This window comes from Typopeltis vanoorti, chromosome 3, assembly GCF_054136105.1.
Source record: "Typopeltis vanoorti isolate ZY-2024b chromosome 3, IOZ_Tvanoo_1.0, whole genome shotgun sequence".
NCBI lineage: Eukaryota > Metazoa > Arthropoda > Arachnida > Uropygi > Thelyphonidae > Typopeltis > Typopeltis vanoorti.
Window position 1 is genome coordinate 155,109,583 of NC_143551.1, and position 20,040 is coordinate 155,129,622.

At 37.3% G+C, this 20,040-nt stretch overlaps 1 protein-coding gene across 1 annotated transcript in view; it reads right to left on the minus strand.

Annotated features, from left to right (window-relative positions):
• The window catches only part of LOC150108679 (ATP-binding cassette sub-family F member 1), a 228,912-nt gene that overhangs the window by 120,573 nt on the left and 88,299 nt on the right, over positions 1–20,040 (minus strand). The window contains exons 6-7 of the mRNA XM_090416145.1: positions 15,062–15,201; positions 3,316–3,464 (exon numbers count right to left, since the gene is read on the minus strand). Coding sequence (XP_090272271.1) covers positions 3,316–3,464; positions 15,062–15,201 — 289 coding nt within the window. The remainder of the gene's footprint in view (positions 1–3,315; positions 3,465–15,061; positions 15,202–20,040) is intronic.

Here is a 20,040-nt window from a genome sequence, read left to right on the forward strand (position 1 = left end):
CATTCCTTTAAAGGCTATGTGGAGGTCTCCACTCAGTTATACAACTTTGACCCTTAAACACTCCTTTGACCCTTAAGCACCAATTTTTATTTGTTTGGATAATTTAAGAGTCTATACATATTTAAGTCTGCCTGCGTACCACTTGTGCCATCGTCACAGACCACCTGTGGTCCACCGACTACTGGTTGAGAAACACTGAATTAGATGATATTCACAATTGTGCTGAAATTTCATTCAAGATTAACAAAAATCACCTATAAGACATCATATTCATCTGGCATCTACCCAATAGTATGGAACCTACACTCAGCCCACTTTAAAAAAGAAAAAGAAAAAAATGGAAAGAAGTAAAAGTTGACCATCATGTTATTATCCAATCCTCACTTCAGTTATCTTGAAAATAATGGAGAGGTTACTAATAATAAAGTCTGACAGAGACACCTACTTACCAAGGTATAATCTGCCTCCCAACCTTTTTGTAACAGGATCAGTTTCCTCTCTTTGCATTTTCCCACCAAAGCTGAAGTAGTATCCCACAATTCTGCATTTTTGCCTACACTGCCTTCTTACTTACACATTAATGACTTCTCTCACTAATCACATGTCCTACCAGTAAAAAAGAAGTATCGCCAGTAAAACTATGGACTACAGTCTACATTACCTTTCATTTTTCTTTTTCATTTGGAACCTCCTATTGCTTATAACTTCCAAGCCTGCAGATCTTTCACAAACAATACTCTAAACTCTGATATCCTTGCTATTCTACTGCAGTGAGGAAAGACTTTAGTTACCTTTACCTTTCGTAATATTCAAATATCTATCCAAGATCAAATTTCTCTTCTTTGACTCACACCTCTACCCTTTATTTTTATTTGTTTTTTATGGTATAAAGACATCAAAGGTCATACTGCACAGGACAGGGCATAGGTCACAACAGTACATATGGTAACTGGTTAGTAGGACAATCACAAACAACCATGCCCTTGGTAGGATTCAAACCTGCAGCCTCTCAGTTGAAGAGCAGATATGCTGACCACTCAACCAACCAGGCTGGCCTAGCCTTTAGTACAAACATAATCAAATCCACTACCTTCCCAGCTTCCAAAACAATGGGTATATGCTTCTGGTATACTTGTTTTTTGAGGGAATACATCTCATTCCTACAACTGAAAAAGAGTCACATCTCGACTTACGGTGCATAGTCATATTTACAATGGCCATCCCATTACCATGTTCACTGAATACCACCTCACTCCTGCAACCCACAGAACAAGTTGTTATTAGTGCCTTCAAGACATATTATTTAAGAAATGCTTTTGCTCAGGCTATTGTGCTAGTGATAGTGATAAAATACTCAGAGACCTTGAAAGGAATAAAAATCTTCTAGTATACAAAGAATGTACATGAAGTATGGAGTGAAGTGACAGCAGAATGTATGAATGGTGTTTAGAAGAAGTTGCTGAAAATATATGCTCATACATTCACAGTATTCGAGCCTTACAGAAGTTGGCAACAAGATAGTGCTGCTAGTTATTGGCATCTGACAATGAAGATGAAGAGCAACTGGCAGAAGCTATGGAAAAAAGAGCTAGAAAATGAAGGCCTTGTAAGATGGAAGTACAGAATGTTGCAAAAAAAGAAAAAGAGAAAGAGAGAGAGAGACAGACAGAAAAGAAACTGAAGAACATGAAAAAGATGTAAATTAAAGATACCAAGAAATTATATTCTTGGTTTCATCCTTTATCCAAGTGTAAGCAAACAAAGTTTGTATGTGAAATTACTTCATGACTGGGTTACTTGTATATAGAGGCTAATGACTTCACATCAATTGCCTTGGTATTCCATAATACGATGCACATATCCTTACAGACATGTATAATGCTATGCACTATAGGATGGGCCACTACCAAGACGTGACATCAAAGTTAAAGTAATTCAGAAGTCATATTTCCATATGCATATATATATGAGACCTCAATAAAGATTGAAACTGGTCTGGGTAGTAGCTTTTCCATCTGAGTGTATGTGAGTTGCATTATGGGATACCAAGGCAACAGAAGTCATTAGCCTCTATATACAAGTAGCACAGTTATGTAGTGACTTCACGTGCAAACTTTGTTTGCTTACACTTGGATAAAGGATGAAATCAAGAAGATAATTTCTTGGCATCTTTAATCTCTGCTAAATCTCTTTGATAAAGAGATTTAGCAAAGAAGACAATGATGCAGGTTAAAGAAATTTATTCCAAAAAGAAAAGAATTGCACAGATTAAGTTACACAGATTAATATACAAATTTTTTAAGAAGACTCATCTTCAGGTGTGAGGTGACAGCCTAGACCTTCCAAGTTATGCATCTGGTGAACCATTCTCAGAACACTTTTGCACTTCCTGAATTTTTTGTGGAACTGGAATCATGTCTTCTCCAATGATAGTTCAATTAACAAAGCAGGAACTTTGAAGAATTACTCCTGCTCTCTGTGTTTCTAGCTGACTGTAAGCACACAGTACTGTACACAGTAATTTTATGTCATAATTAGTACACTGTATTATTTCACTACAAACAAACAGTAAACACACCCACACATTTTACCATATCCTTATGATTCATATAATGATTTCAGATAATCACTATATGAAATGACTTCATGACTGGGTTACAAATAACCCAGTCATGAAGTAATTTCGGATAATCACTATATGAATCACGATTATGTCAAAAGACGGACTTATGACAGAATCATCAGAACACTGTCATAAGTTGAGGATTGACTGTATATTCAATAATGCAATTAAAAAAGATGAAAACTATAAGCAACTAGCCTGTTGGTCAGCTTTCCTACAACTGCTACCACAACCTGTTTTAATCTACATTCTTTAACTGTAAATTACAGGCCTGGTATTCTTATTTTTTTAAAAAAATTTCACTCCGTATTACAAGATGGAATTCAAAGTATATATAAATTAATTATAAAATTATAAATATATAACTTTTAACCCATTGTAGCTAATCTAACTCTACAATACATATGAAGTATTCTGAATTTTGAAATGACATTCAGTATAACATTTCCCAGTTATGTAACACCCATAAAGAAAATATTATACTATACTATGTGAAAAAACTTGAGATATCATTCACCTTCTAGACTAAGGGCACAGACAATACACATATTCTTTAATTTTAAAAAGTAGTTTTAGTTAAAATTTTATTAAATTATTAATTAAAACAATTATTTTTAATATTAGTACTACATATACACATGAATAATAAATACTTTTACAAATAACAGAGAGGGTGAGATTATAATCCATACCTTGCAAGTGATACTCTCATTCTCCACCCTCCAGAAAAATGTTTTGTTGGTCGATTTTGCATTTCCCTGCTAAACCCTAATCCTGCAAGTATACGCCTTGCTCTTGCTTCTGCTGAATCAGCTCCAATAATTCTTAACTCTTCATAGACCTAAAACATAAAACATCGTTTCTCCACATTATAGTTCACAAAATTTCACAGAGATGTTAATTATAAAGAAAGATTATTATATCTGTTAATCACGTACTTTCACTGAATGGTTTGTTTGCAGAAAAAGCAAACTGTGAAGCATCCATTTGAGAGCAACTAATTCACCTTCAGTTTAAAAAGGTAGTAAATGCTCCAAAAATCCTTAACAGGATTCAAAATCAAGATTTTCCAATCAAAGGATGTCTCATTCTGCAAATGTGGTGCAGAGGCATTCCAATTGTGAGCACATCAAGACTTCTTGCTTGGAATTTCTATATAAATCTATACAGGGTGATTCAGAACTCTTGGGCCAAACTTTAAGGGATGATAGAACACACCTAAACAAGTACTTTTCGTCATACAATGCATGGTCCGAACTCAAGCGGTGAAGTGCTAGGGGTAAGCAACTACTGTGTCAGGAAATGAAGAAACACAAGAATGACAGAGGAGATTGGAAACAATTGCAGAAATTACAGAACATAAATTAAAGAATTTTATTGAACAAATTACAGAAACTGCTCAAAAGAGCGACCACCGACATTAATGCAGGCTTCACACCTTCAATGTAGTGATTGGCGTAAATTGGTGAAAACACCAGGCATTTCTCATACAGCGGCAATAGAAATCCTGGCAAAAAAAAAAGGTCCTCATTGGAATCGATGGGGCTATCGTAGATCAGGCTTTTTATATGGCCCCATAGAGAAAAGTCCAGACATGAGAGATCGGGCGATCGTGGTGGCCAAGCGATGGGACCACCTCGACCAATCCATCATCCTGGAAATGTTGCATCCAAGGCGTTCTGCACATCCATGCTGAAATGGGGTGGTGCTCTGTCGTGTTGGAACCACATATGTGTTTGAATGTTTGCTGGAAGGTATGTTTGACAGAAGGTATGGGCTAATCAAATGGTCATGTAGGATTCCAGCCAAAACATTTATGGAGAAACGCCAATGGTACGAATGTGGACATGTGGCGTGTGGATTTCTGCTTGCCCACTAATGATAATTGTGGTATTAAAAATGCCCTCATGTGTAAAGGTGCATTCGTCAGTAAACAAGACATGTGCATCAAAGTCTGGCTGCACTGCAGTCTGCTGCAGGAACCACTGTGCAAAATCCACGAGGCTGGTAATCTGCAGGTGTCAAGGCATGCACCATCTGTGCATCGTAGGGGTGTAATCGTTCTTCTCGTAGAACTTGCCACACCATCAATTGGGGCACACGTACACCATGGGAAATTGCTCATGTGCTACATTCAGGATGATCTGCGACCCCACGTAGAATTTCCTCTGTAACACGTGGCATCCTCACACTCCTTGCATGCCCTGTATCCTGCATGCCACTGACAAAGAAGCCCATTTCGCACAGATACCAGTGCAATCACTAAAAGTTTTCACGATCAGGCATGCGTCTGGTCAAAAAGCGCTCTCAGTACAGTCTTTGGGCTTTCCTCGCATTCCCGTCCGCAGCTCCGTAAATGAAATGGATATCAGCCTTCTCCTGATTTGTGAAAGAATCCATCATTCCCCCCCCCCACCACCACCACGGTAGAAATAACGACGACTGCAAAAACCAGTGCTTATAAGTGTTCGCTGGAAAGCGCCCTCTAGCGCTTCACTGCTTGAGTTCAGACCATGCATTGTATGAAGAAAAGTGCTTGATTAGGTGTGTTCTATCACCCCTTCAAGTTTGGCCCAAGAGATCTGAATCCCCTGTATAAATAAAATACAGAAGTTGTAGTTTTCAACTGAGTTAAAACAACCAGAACATTGCATTGTTCTGTTGCTTCAATGCAATATCTGGATATTGGGAATCAGCCTATCTTTTAAACAAGTTACTTCTAGTATGCACCACTATAATTAATACAAGTAGCCTATTGTGAAGGCTACTTGTATAATATACAAGTAGCCTATTGTGAAGATGCTGTACATGCTAACTTTGTTTGCTTAAGACTGGGTAAAGAATTAAAGCAAGAAAATAACTTCTTATCTATTATAATTTACTATCTAACCAAACAAAAAAAAAAAAAAATCCGCATCTAAATGTAGGACATAATAAAATATACTATATATTGGGAATGGGAATTTCATGATGATTAAAAAAAAAAAAAAATTTCTAAAATATCATTTTAATGTTAAGTGGCATGTGAACTCCTCTTGGAAATCACATATCTTAATTCAAATATTGCATACTAAAGGATGCCTGTACTGATGACAACTGATTTCAGAGCTAATTTAAAGATGACAGAGCTAATTTAAAAGTGAAGCTTATTCTGTATATCGTCATCACCATTTTGAAACTTCACTTGTATAAAATGAAAATAGGCAATCTTTTTAGTCAAGTATAGTTTCTGGGAAATTCCCATGCTACTCCTCTTAAACACTATTAATATAATTAACGGCTATTTTAGCCTGTTTTTGTTTAGGAGTGTCCCTTATCTTTAATACATTGGCAAACATAACTCAAAAAGGGGTATATATATATATATATATATATATATATATATTTTAGGGCATTATGGGCGAGTATAGAAGGCAATTATGGCAGAATAAAAAATGTGGAAAAAATTTGTACTCAGATTTTGTACTCAGAATTTTGTATTCAGATATTCTGGAATGGGAATATTCCCATTCCAGAATATCTGAACACAAAAAAACATCACAACATCAAAAAGAAAAACAAAACACAGAATACGGGGAAGACAGAAATTGCAGCTCACGCCCTTGAACTAAAACACATCCCCCAAATTGACAAAGCCATAATCATTGGCAAACAAGAAAACGAAACAATGCTTAGAATATTCGAAACTATTGCCATAAAATGCGATGGAAATTCTATCAACGTCCACCGTCCCTACCTAATTTCCGAATGTTGGACATTCCAAAACTTACAAATTAAGCCACACCTCCGGCCATTTAGCGACAACAAATGCCCAAATTTGGCAGATGCAACTTGCAGCCTTGACATAGCCCTACAGTCATTCCCACAAAGTTCTGACGATGACCGAAACGGTCCACACCCCGTAAACCCTTGCCCCATTTTCCACATAAGGATACCCTTCCCCTTCGTTTTAACCCCCTCTCTCCCTCCCTATCCCCACAACAAAATAATATATATATTATTAATAGTAACCCGGATTTCCAAACTTATTTCCCGTGTCTCAAGCACATCCCCATGATGTTCTTCCCCACCCCCCATTTACATACAACCTTTCAGCAAGAGCTTGGATTTAGAAGGCATCTTTAAACCAAAAACAAGGTATGTACAAAATTTTTCCACATTTTTTATTCTGCCATAATTGCCTTCTATACTCAGCCATAATGCCCTAAAACATACATGTACCCCTTTTTGAGTTATGTTAGCCAATGTATTAAATATAAGGGACACTCCTAAACAAAAACAGGCTAAAATAGCTGTTAATTATGTTAATCTTTTTAGTCTTTTTAGTGTCCATCTTCAAGGCCCACCTTTCCTAATTGGGTTGTGGGGCAGCAGCTGCAAGAGGGACTTCCAATGGTCACAATCTTCCACCACCACCAAGCTCAGATGTTCTGGTGGCACTTCCAGACGTGTCCACCCAAGGTTTTGGATATAATCTATCCAGCAAGTCCTTGGCCTTCCACGTGGCTGGGCAAAGAGGGCCTAGTGGGGGGAGCCTCTCTTGTGGCATTCTGACCAGATGACCGTACCATCGTAACTCTGATCTCTCAACATGGAGAAGCAGCGGTTGAGTATTGAGGGTTTCCTGAATTGCAGAGTTTCTGACTCTGTCGAGTCTTGTCAGCCCCGCAATCCCTCGAGAACCTCATTTCAGCCACTTGGATTCGTGTCCACATATGTGATGACCATAGGTGAGGATGGGGACATAAACTGTATTGAAGACAGCCAGCTTTGCCTCCTGGCTTAATTCCTGCTTCAATACTACCGAATGGCCAAGCTTCCGCAATACTGCGCTTGCTGAGCTGACTCGAGTATCTAGCTCTACGTTCTGTTTTCCATCACTCGTGAATATGGCCGCAAGGTATTTAAACTTTTCCACCTGCCTCAGTGGGACTCCACTCACATGTAGAGTGCACTGGGATGGTTGTCTTGAGACCATAAATGTTTCTGTTTTAGCCACACTGATCTTCATCCTGGCTTCTGCACAAACAGCTACAAACCTATCCAGGGTCTGCTGGAGATCATCTGTGGAAGAGCTAAGCAGAACTAAGTCATCTGCAAAAAGCAGACATCCAATGCTACATCTTCCAATTCTGACACACACTCACTCTTCGGCTGTGCCTATCAATCCAGTCCATAAATATTATGAAGGAGGGGTGACAGAACACATCCTTGGCGGAGACCAACGGAGACTGTGAAGGGTTAAGATTTTGTGCTGTTTACCCTGACACAAAACTCCAGGCATTCATACAGAGACTTCATGGCAGCTAATAGTTGGCCATCCACTCCATACTCCTGTACTACTTACCAAAGCTTATCCCGAGGAACCCATTCACATGCCTTCTCCAAATCCACAAAACATGTGTAGACATTCTTAGCATATTCCCAAGAGTTCTCAAAGACTTGCCTTAAAGTGAAGATTTGGTCAGTTGTGCTTCTACCAGGACGAAAGCCACATTGTTCTTCTTGGAACTTTCACTCAACGATGCTCCTGCACCTTCTTTCCAAGCACCTAGCATATACTTCCCCCAGCAGGCTGAGCAGAGAAATGACATGATAGTTGCTGCAATCTCTCTGGTCTCCCTTCTTGCAGACTGGTATTGTTATGCCTGTCTGCCACTGCTTTGGTGTTCACACAGATATCCAAGCAGCCTGACACACTCGAGTCAGCCAGAGAACACCATCTCGATTTAAGGGTTTAGTATTTCAGGCTGAATTTCATCATCACCAGCAGCCCTGCCTGATTTTAGCAATTTTATTGCTAAATGGACCTCTTCTGCTGTGAGACTAGTCATCACCCCGATCTGCACCCCTTGGATGTCCACAGCTACCTGACCATTGGGTTAAGAAGGCTCTCAAAGTATTCCCTCTATCTGTGGAGGATATCCTTCTTGTGTGTTAAAAGTGCACCATCAGAGGTCTTAATTGCCCTTGCTGTGCATAATTTCCTCCCTCAAAGGCAGCAGACCATCTGCTGCCTTTGAGGGAGGAAATTATGCACAGCAAGGGCAATTAAGACCTCTGCCAGAATACCTTGTTCATATTTGCATAGGATGAGTCTAATCTTTCTCCAAAGCATTCCCAAGCCCTTTGCTGTCTTTACTGCCTCAGCAGCAGCTTTTCGTGCCTCAGTGTACCAGAAACGCATCTCGGGTGACCTGACCCTAAGCCATGTTGGGTAGGCTGCCCTTTTTGTCCAGACAGCTTTTTAGACCTCTTGGTTCCACCAAGGTGTCCTTTTTTCATTGCCCATCACCATGCCAAGTTGCTTTCTGCCAAAGCATGAGAGTGCAGAAGCAGTGACAGCTGTTCTGAACAGCTGCCACTCCTCCTCAACATCTGCAGTATGTCTGGGAATCTCTTTGAACCTGGAAGAGCTGTTATCTGTAAATTTCTTCCTCACAGTCTTATTTTCCAATGCCTCCCATTTCACCAGGTATAGCAGCTTAGGTCTACCAGCATTGATGGTAGCATTTGGTATCTGTAGCCGTAGAGAGCAGACAGTTAAATTTAACAGCCCTTCTCCACAAATTTGACAAACGATGTATAAAAACGAATTATGAAGTAAGATAAAACAGTTTTATTATACAGTTTCAATCTCTGAGAGCAAAATGATAACAACTTCTTGCCATCTGCTGAAATAAAAAAGTACAGTTCTTCAATATGAAATCTTAACTCCATACATTATGTATGGATTACTGCTGCATCATGGAAACAATGACGTTTAGTGATACTTGATAACATAAACTTAACAAAAATTATATAAATAACAATACATTGCAACTTTAAATATCTTACAAAGATTTTATTAATAAAGTATATGCCAGGGGTGCTTAAGGGTCAAAGCTGTATAACTGAGAGGAGACCTCCACATAGCCTTTAAAGGAATGCGGAGAACCGACCAGGGCTTCTGACCTAATGTCCAATCCTCACCTTCTCGTGGTGCACCCTGTTGGGTATCTACTTTGATACTGAACGAACGAGGATGGGCTGGCAATTTGGGATTTAGCCGACCAAATTGTATTCTTATTGGTTAAACCAAAATAAAAAATGATGGTACAACATGACAAAATTTCATGCCGGCTGGGGCGTCGCCCGGTTAAACAAGCCCCCCCCCCTCCGTTGTTTTCGCCAGGAAACCAGGGCGAACAGCGAAAAGTCAGCTACTGGAAAAAATCTGAAAACACACCCCAACTCAACATCACCAGAGTTAAAGATCGGTACTATCAACGTAAGAAGCCTGAATGGCAAAGAAATGGAGCTAGCTGTGGAATTAGATAAGTACCAGATCGACATAATAGGGGCGACTGAAACAAAAAAGACAAAAACTGGTGAGATCTTTCTGAGCAATAAATACAAAATGTTATATTCAGGCAATGACAATCAAGGAAAAGAAGGAGTAGCCATAGTATTCAACACAAAATACGAGGCTAATCTTCTTGAATGGCAGTCAGTCTCAAGTAGAGTAATGCGGGCAAATATGAGAATGGGGAACTGGACAATGAGACTTATTTGTGCCTATGGTCCCACAGAAGGTTCTAATAAGGTAGAAGTGGAGGAATTTTTTGAGGCTTTAGAAAAAGCAACTGACACAATGAAAAAGGAAAAATTGGTCCTTGTTGGGGATCTAAATAGCAGAGTAGGAAATGATTGTGAGACATACAAAAATATTTTGGGCAAATTTGGAGAAAAGCGCAAAGCTAATAATAATGGCAAATATCTGTTGGATTTCTGCTCAGGATATGGACTGGTTATTACTAACACCATGTTCCAACATAAAAATGTGCACAAATTCACATGGAGAGAAGAGGCCAGGAATAAGAAAAGTCTCATTGACTATGTTATTGTTGATAGTGATGTTTTCTCCCTGGTGCAGGACACCAGAGTGTACAGAGGATTTGAAATTGGAAGTGATCACTATTTAGTCTTGAGCAGGATAAAATTGAATTTCATATTGAAAAGAATAACATGTAAGAAAGTTTTAAAGCGAATAAAAGTTGAGCAGCTCTCAGATGTGAACTGTAGACTAAAATACAGAAAGATTATTGAAAAGAAAATGAAAGAGTTTGAGAACAGGAATCAAACCTTGGAGATTCAGTGGCAAACTCTGAAGAAAACACTGATTGATTCTGCCAGAGAGGCATGTGGTGAGGTTGTGTGCAAGGATAAAAAAATCAGAACTCCCTGGTGGACACAGGAAGTTAAAGAGGCAGTGAAGGAAAAGAAGAAAGCATATCAAAAGTTCCTGGCAAATAAGTCAGCTTTTACTCTCACAGAATACAGAAACAAATGTAAGAAAGCTAAACAGTGTTAAAACTAGCTAAACAAAAGTCATGGGAGGACTTTGGCAAGAATATAGAAAATAAATATCAAGAAGGTGGCAAAATATTCTGGAGGTTGTTGAAGAAGCTTAGGAATGGAGGAAAGAGTGCTGTAAAAGGAGTTAGAGATGATAAAGGTGACATGAAAACAAGAGAAAAAGATATTCTTGAAGTATGGAGTAATTACTTTGAAAAACAGCTAAATGAAACAAGCAGTGATGAGAGCACAGTGATAAAAAACACTGACCAGGCATGCAGTCAGGAATACATATCCATACTGGAAGTAGAAAAAGCCATCAAAGGCTTGAAATGTGGAAAGGCATCAGGAGTAGATGATATTCGACCAGAAATGCTGAAGTATGGTGGTATAAAAGTCTTACAGTGGCTGCACTGCATAGTTCAGAAAGCCTGGACAGAGGGACGAATTCCCGATGATTGGAGTAGAGCTCTCATAGTACCCATATATAAAAAGGGAAATAAAACCGAATGTGAGAATTACAGAGGTATTTCCCTACTGAGTGTTCCTGGCAAGATCTATGCAAGTATACTTGGGAAACGGTTGAGAAGAATTGTGGAAGAAAAGCTTGGTGATGAACAAGCTGGATTCAGGCCAAATACAGGCTGTCAGGATCGATCTTCACTTTACAACAAATAGTCGAGAAAGCATGGGAATGCAGCAAAGATCTGTATTTAAGTTTTGTCGATTTGGAAAAGGCATATGACAAGGTGCCAAGAGAGAAGCTATTCAATACACTGCAGTTATATGGTGTCAATGGGGCATTATATCAAGCAATACTTAGTCTTTATTTGAGTTTTAAGTCAGCAGTTAGAATTGAAGGTAGTACAGGAAGATGGTTTAATTTTAAATCTGGTGTGAGACAAGGATGTACATTATCCCCTCTGTTATTCATGATCTATATGGATCACATTATGAAGGTAAGTGGTATTAAACCTGATATCAAAATTGGAGATGTTAATGTCAGCTCTTTGCTTTATGCGGATGATGTTATACTTCTAAATAAATCCGCTACAAGTCTGCAAGATTCTCTGACTAAATTGAATAGCTGTTGTAATAGATATGGTATGAAGGTCAGCAATAAAAAGACAAAGACATTGAAAATAGGCAGAATCATTGAAAATGCCAACTGTGTTGTGAATGGAGAACCTGTGGAACAAGTAAAACATTTCAGCTACTTAGGCACGATTTTTACTGAAGATGGTAAATTAAATATAGAAATAGACAACAGAATCAGCAAAGCTGGTATGGTGGGAAGTCAATTGAATAAATTTATATGGAATAAGAAAGAAATTAGTCGGAACACTAAATTAGCTGTATACAAGACAGTGTTCAAACCAGTTTTAACTTATGGATCTGAGAGCTGGGTCAGAAGTAAAACACTTGACCAAAGACTAGAGACCGCAGATATGAGAGTCCTGAGAAAGATTAGAGGTGTGAACAGATGGCATCAATGGCAATATCATATTAAAAATGAGGATATTAGGAAAGAACTTGACATTGTCAGCATCCAGGAATGCATTAGCAGAGCTAATCTCAGGTGGTGTGGTCACTTAAATAGAATGGGAGAGGAAAGATTAGCAAAACAAGTGTTCTCTGCCAAGTTGGCAGGAAAACGACCCAGAGGAAGACCAAGATATAGGTGGATTGATACGGTTCAAAGTGCCTTAGACGATATAAGATCTAATAATGTTGGAGTCTTGACAAGTAACAGACTGATTTGGAGGAAAATTGTAGATAGGAAGTTAGTAATGATGTAATTTTTTCATGTAGTACTGTCATATCCTGTACACCCATTGAGGGTACATGGCAGGAATTTTATGATGAAAGTATATGCCATTTTTATGGAGAGGAGGACAAGTGAAATTCTCTATTTCTTATAATGGTATAAAAATGCAAAATAGTATTACATTACTGAAACAGGAAAAAATAATAATAATACATTTAATTATATCTTAAAATCTCTTTCCCAAAATAGCTAATTTAAAAGTGTTTAAATTTTGGAAGTTAATTATCAAAACAAGTGGTGTATCTCAATGATAATTATCAGATATTCCACACCAAGCATCACTCCTTACAGCATTGCCTCAACTGTGCACTCCCCCCTCCCACATGGGTCACCAGTCCAACTCCTTTCAGGCATGATTAGGCAGAGCACGTGTAGCAAATGATGTAATAAATGATCCAGAAGTCTCCTGATGCATTATCATCATATTTGGTCTCCTGCTATACCTTCAAATGGAGGAGGTGCCCGATCTCCATATCAAGCTACAGCAGGATATTTCAATACACAATGTGTTAGTGCTACATCAAGCGATGAACCTAACTCAGCACAAATTATAGCTTGACTTAACAATAAAAATAACTCACAAATAAATATATATATATATATCACCATCATCATCAAATTCCTGCCATGTACCCTCAAGGATGTACAGTATATGATAGTACTACATGAAAAATTTACATTATTACTAACTTCCTATCTACAATTTTCCTCCAAATCAGTCTGTTACATGTCAGGACTCCAACATTATCAGATCTTATATTTCTATCGTCTAGGGCACTTTGTACCATATCAATCCATCTATACTTGGTCTTCCTCTGGGTTGTTTTCCTGGAAAACTGGCAGAGAACACTTGTTTTGCTAATCTTTCATCGTCCATTCTGTTTAAGTGACCATACCACCTGAGATTAGCTCTGCTTACGCATTCCTGGATGCTGACAATGTCAAGTTCTTTCCTAATATCCTCGTTTTTAATATGATATTGCCATTGATGCCATCTGTTCACGCCTTTAATCTTTCTCAGGACTCTCATATCTGTGGTCGCTAGTCTTTGGTCAAGTGTTTTACTTCTGACCCAGCTCTCAGATCCATAAGTTAAAACTGGTTTGAACACTGTCTTGTATACAGCTAATTTAGTGTTCTGACTAATTTCTCTCTTATTCCATATGAATTTATTCAATTGACTTCCTACCATACCAGCTTTGTTGATTCTGTTGTCCATTTCCATATTTAATTTACCATCTTCACTAAAAATCATGCCTAAGTAGCTGAAATATTTTACTTGTTTCACAAGTTCTCCGTTCACAACGCAGTTGACATTTTCAACGATTCCACCTATCTCGTTGAAAATAACCTATTCCGCCAATCTCGTCTTTGTATTTTTATTGCTGACCTTCATACCATATCTATTACAACAGTTATTCAATTTAGTCAGGGGAATCTTGCAGACTTGTAGCAGATTTATTTAGAAGTAAAACATCGTCTGCATAAAGCAAAGGACTGACATTAACATCTCCAATTTTATATCAGGTCCAATACCACTTTCTTTCATAATATGATCCATATAGATAATGAATAAAAGAGGGGATAATGTACATCCTTCTCTCACACCAGATTTAACATTAAACCATCTTCCTGTACTTCCTTCAATCCTAACTGCTGACTTACAACTCAAATAAAGACTAAGTATTGCTTGATATAATGTCCCATTGACACCATATAACTGTAGCGTATTGAATAGCCTCTCTCTCTTGGCACTTTGTCGTATGCCTTTTCCAGATCGACAAAACCTAAATACAGATCTTTGTTATATTCCCATGATTTCTCGACTATTTGTCGTAGATTAAAGATCTGATCCTGACAGCCTCTATTTGGCCTGAATCCAGATTGTTCTTCACGAAGATTTTCTTCCACAATTCTTCTCAACCGTTTCTCAAGTATACTGATCTGATCAGTATACTAGCATAAATCTTACCAGGAACACTCAGTAGGGAAATACCTCTGTAATTCTCACATTCAGTTTTATTTCCCTTTTTATATATGAGTACTATGAGAGCTCTATATATTATTATTATTATTCAAATATATGGAATGTTCAAATATATGCACCTTAATATAAATTATGTGATCTATTGGATTAAAACTGTAAGCATTAGTTAATTAGCATTGTTTGTGCTGAACCCTTAAAAAAAAAAACAAGCTTCCACTCCTAATTCATTACAAAAAAAAAAAGTCATTTCAACAGATTTTTATAGTAGTATCATTATTTTTCTTACCTCATTTAGTCGTGATTGGTGTTTGAGGTTTCCTCTACTTATTTCAGCTTCTAATTTATCCATTTCTGATAATAATTCAACCCTCTTAGTATCTGATTTTAATACAACTTCTACAGCTGGTGTGTCATCAGCAACCACCTCTAAAGGAAATGCAATGCACATCAATAAAATAGACAACTTTCAAAGTAAAGTTTTCTTGTCAATATATTACAGTTCTTTTTGAAACCAGAAGTCACATTCTATCCCATTTGCAATACACAGAGGATAATCTGATGTAATCTATATTTAGATGTACAATGGAATGACATGGAGAATTTCAAGCAGTTTTTCTCCTTGATATGTTATTAAAGAATCCTTGCTCTCTAGGACTTCTGCTTCACAGTGTAAAGGTTCCTCGTGAGCTTTGCATGTAATGGTAATTCTTTTTTTTATATTCACATTTCACTACAGCTGGATATGCATTGATTTGTCTGCATACTCTTTATATATCAATGCACTCCTTTGATTAACTATAAATCATATTTGTTGATAATATAATGCATTACTTGTTTTCATTTGATAAACCCTCTACAAATATGATGAATATGTAATTTTTTTAAACAAAAAACAAATGAAACAAAAGTTAACTAACACTGTGTTTAATAAGTCGTGATAATATAAATAGTTAAACCAACTAGTTCACCACATATGCTAGTGGCTTCTTCTAAGTAACTTTACTTGGACAAACCATGAAGAAACTAACAACCTTCTATACAACACGACCTACAGAACTTAAAAACAGGAGGGTTGAAATTGATGCACTTCTTAACATCACAATTATATGGAACCCAGAAGGGGGGATACATACACAAAACTAATATTCCTCTTCAGCCTATCATAGATGGTATTAGCTCACTTACTTATTTGTAGAAAAGCTAGGAGAAATTTCTATCTTACCAACAGACATTCTAGCTGGTCTAGATATTGTATCTTTGTTATGGCACTTGTAGATTATCTCTGAACTCAAATTATTTCCAATGAAATGGGAAAATCTAAAGATAACCATCTGGCCTTGCAATGGGAAAAAACCTTGTATCTCCTCCATGTGTCGACTTATTCATGGGAAACTTTGAAAAATATTTCCCACTATCTACAAATCCAAAACTGTCACTTTAGTGGAGATAGATAGATGACATATTTATACTTTTGTGTGGCTGAGTTGCACGATTTTTTTTTTTTTTTCATCTAACAACTCCTCCATCATAAAATTAAATTCACTTCAGAACTTGAAAATGAAGGAAAATTACCTTTCCTAGAAGTTTTAAATTAAAAAAAAGCAAAAGAGGCCTCTCTCCTAGCATATATACCATAAGCCTATTCATACAGGTTATTCGTTATCTACATTTCTCTTCATTGCAGCATACGTTGCAAAAATTAGGTATTATACATACGCTGCAAAAAAAAAAAAAAAAAAAAAGCAGGACGGCAATCTCTATTACAGGAGATAAAGAAGCAAAAAGAAGAATCACATTATTTTCTACAACTACTGTTGAGCAATGGATATTCTAAGAAAATGGTACAAAGAGCACTATTCACCACTCCTGCTCCACAACAAATTCCTGACATCCGCTACAGAGCTTGTTTCCATCCCTTATATTGGTAAACTTTTTCTCAAGATCACCAATCTCCTGAAATTTCATGAGCATATCAGCTCTAATAAGTTCACCTCAGGACCACAACCCTTTCAACAAACATCCTGGAACTCACAATATTCCAAGTTCTTGTGGCCCTGCTGACATATGACAAACAACTAGAAGTTTGGAAATTAGACAAAAAGAGAATATTGGTGATGTAAATAACAACAAAGAAGACAGCTCAGGCCTAGCTTTTCACTTCTCCCATAGACACCAGAATATTGAATGGGACAAGAGCTCCATATAGAAGACATTTGGAAGTTACTTAGTAGATCTTTCCACATGTCAGACTTTTAACTTTTCTGCCAATTATTATTATTATTATTATTGTCTGCGCAGTTAGCCTAGTGGCTGTGCACTTCACAACCATATGACTGGGGAAGGAGTATCCCAGGTTCGATTCCCGTCGAAGACATGAGGAATTTGAGGATCTTCCTCAGCCATAGCCAAGAAAGCCGGTCTTGGGCAAGGGCAGTAGGGTTTTTTCAACCAGTTTATCTGGGGTTTTTCATCCTGCAAGCAGGCAAACCGGCCTCATGGACACACCCGGATCTACAACCATAAATACTTAACCCCCCCATGAGGGGGCTCAACTCGCCCCAACAGGGACGGGGGAGAAAAAGGGAGGAAACTCCATACGAATAAATAAATATATAAATTATTATTATTATTAGAAATCAGCCTGAAAGAAACAAGAAATGGAAAATCACCTGGAGAAGATAAGCTAGGTTCAGAACTATATAAATATGCAGGAATAAGATTCAAAGAAAGACTCTTATTATTTTTAAATAAAATTTACTCAACTGGTATCCCCCAATAGAATGGAAAAAAGCAATTGTGATTCCTATCTTTAAGAAAGGTAATAGAGATGACTCTAAAAACTATAGAGGTATCAGTATACTAATTCCTGTTACAAAATATATAGCAGAATCTTAAATAGCAAACTAATGAAATATTTCGAAAACTTTATTCTAGAAGTACAGAATGGATTTAGAAAAGGATGATCATGTATAGACCTGGCCTTTTGCCTAAAATTAATAATAGAGAAAAGAAGAGAATATAATTTAGAAACACTTATTGCATTTATTGACTTTGAAAAAGCATTTGACAAAGTTAAAAGAAACATTATTTAACATATTAAAAGAAAGACAAATACCAAATAATATCCTAAAAGCTATCACAAGTATATATGAAAATAATCAAATACAAATAAGATTAAATCACGAGCTATCATATGCGAGGGGTCCGACAGGGATATCCCCTCTCAGCAACTCTTTTTTAATATCTACTTAAATGAAATAATAATAAAATGGAATAAAAATTTACATCAAGGAATTTAAACTTTCTTTTACAGTAAACTTAAACACTTTCCTCTTTGCTGACGACCAAATAATAATTATCATTATTAAATTCTCAAGATAAACTACAGAAAGCTATTTCAGATCTAAATGAGATATCCAAAGAATATGGTATGATAATATCAACGGAAAAATCAAAAACTATGGCCTTTAAAGGACAAGATCCAGCAAGAACTAAAATAGTAATAGATAACAAGATCTTAGAACAGGTGAATTCATTTAACTACCTAGGATATACGATCACATATGAAAATGAAAAAGATATAAACATAAAAATTGCAAAATATTTAAAAATAACAGGTGTAATTAACTCTATATTTAAACCAAACCTAGTTCAAAAACAAACCAGGCTAAAAGGATGCAATACATTAGCCCTACCAGTTTTAATGTATGGAAGCGAATTCTGGACAATAAAACAAAAAGACAAAGACTAACAACAGCAGAAATGAAGTTTATGAGAAAAACTGCAAAGTATACCCTATATGATCACAAAAGAAATGAAGATATTATGAAAGAATTAAGCCAAGAACCAGTAACAGAAAAAATTAAAAAATATAAACATAAATGGATGGAACACATTCAAAGAATGAAAACAGAAAGATTACCAAAACAAGCCTTAAGGTACAAGCCATTAGGAAAAAGAAAACCAGGACGTCCTCTTAAACGATTCAACGATGACTTCTAAGGCCAGAACAGGCCATGCTAGGCCTAAATCCTTGATACGCATGATGATGATGATGATGATGATGATTATTACAGGCAACTCCAGGGAGTCGACAGACTCATCAAGGGAGGCCTTAACATCATGTCCAGAACAACTATTCGACATTCACACAGTATCTATCATACCTCGCCTTGAACTCATTCACAGCACCCACAACAGACTTTGGCAGCTTATTCCACTCATTCACCACTCGCCAAGTAAAAAACCTAGCTCTTAACACCCTTGTTAACCACACTCTTGCCCAGCTTCCATGTATGGCCCCTAGTCCTCCCGCCACCATATTCTCAAAAATATCTTCTGAATTAATCTTATAGAAACCCTTCAGTAATTTGAATGTCTCAATCATATTACCCCTTTTCCACCTATCAACCAATTTCTGCAACCCACAAATCTTCAACCTGTTCTCATAAGGTTCATTCCATACACCTGCTATCATCTTGGTCACTCATCTCTGGATCCTCTCCACCCCATCAAGAAGAAACCCTGGTGCCCATATCTGGGCACAGTAGTCTAGATGGGATCTTATCAAGGCTCGATACAGAGGAACAATGACTTGTTAAAGTATTTTTCAGCAATCAAGTGATTTGATGAGCTGATTTAGCCACTTTTGCAATGCACCCCCTAAACTTCAACTCCCTATCCATCAACACTCCCAAATCCCTGGCCTCATCAATCTCCTGGAGTACGGTTCCACCAATGTGATATACTGCTGCTAATCTTTTCACTGCAAAATGCATAACCTTACACTTTGCCACATTATATTGACATCCATTTTCCTTAGCCCAGTCCTCCAAACTATCCAAATCATCTTGCAAAATTTTTACAACCTGTGCACTCACTATTGCTCTACCCAACTTTGCATCATCAGCAAATAAGTGAACACCTCCTCTCAGATCCTTTCCTATATCATTAATGAACAAATTGAAAAGTAGTGTCCAAGAACAGAACCCTGCAGCTTCTGCGGCAATTTTGACAAACTGTGCACTCACTATTGCTCTACCCAACTTTCCATCATCAGCAAATAAGTGAACACTTCCTCTCAGATTCTTTCCTATGTTATTAATGAACAAATTGAAAAGTAGTGGTCCAAGAACAGAACCCTGCAGCACACCACTAGTCACAGGTCGTCTTTTGGACTCTACTCCTGAATAAACCACTCTCTGATATCTCTCCATCAACCACCCTCCTATCCATCTCACCAACCCTATATCCATCACCATATGC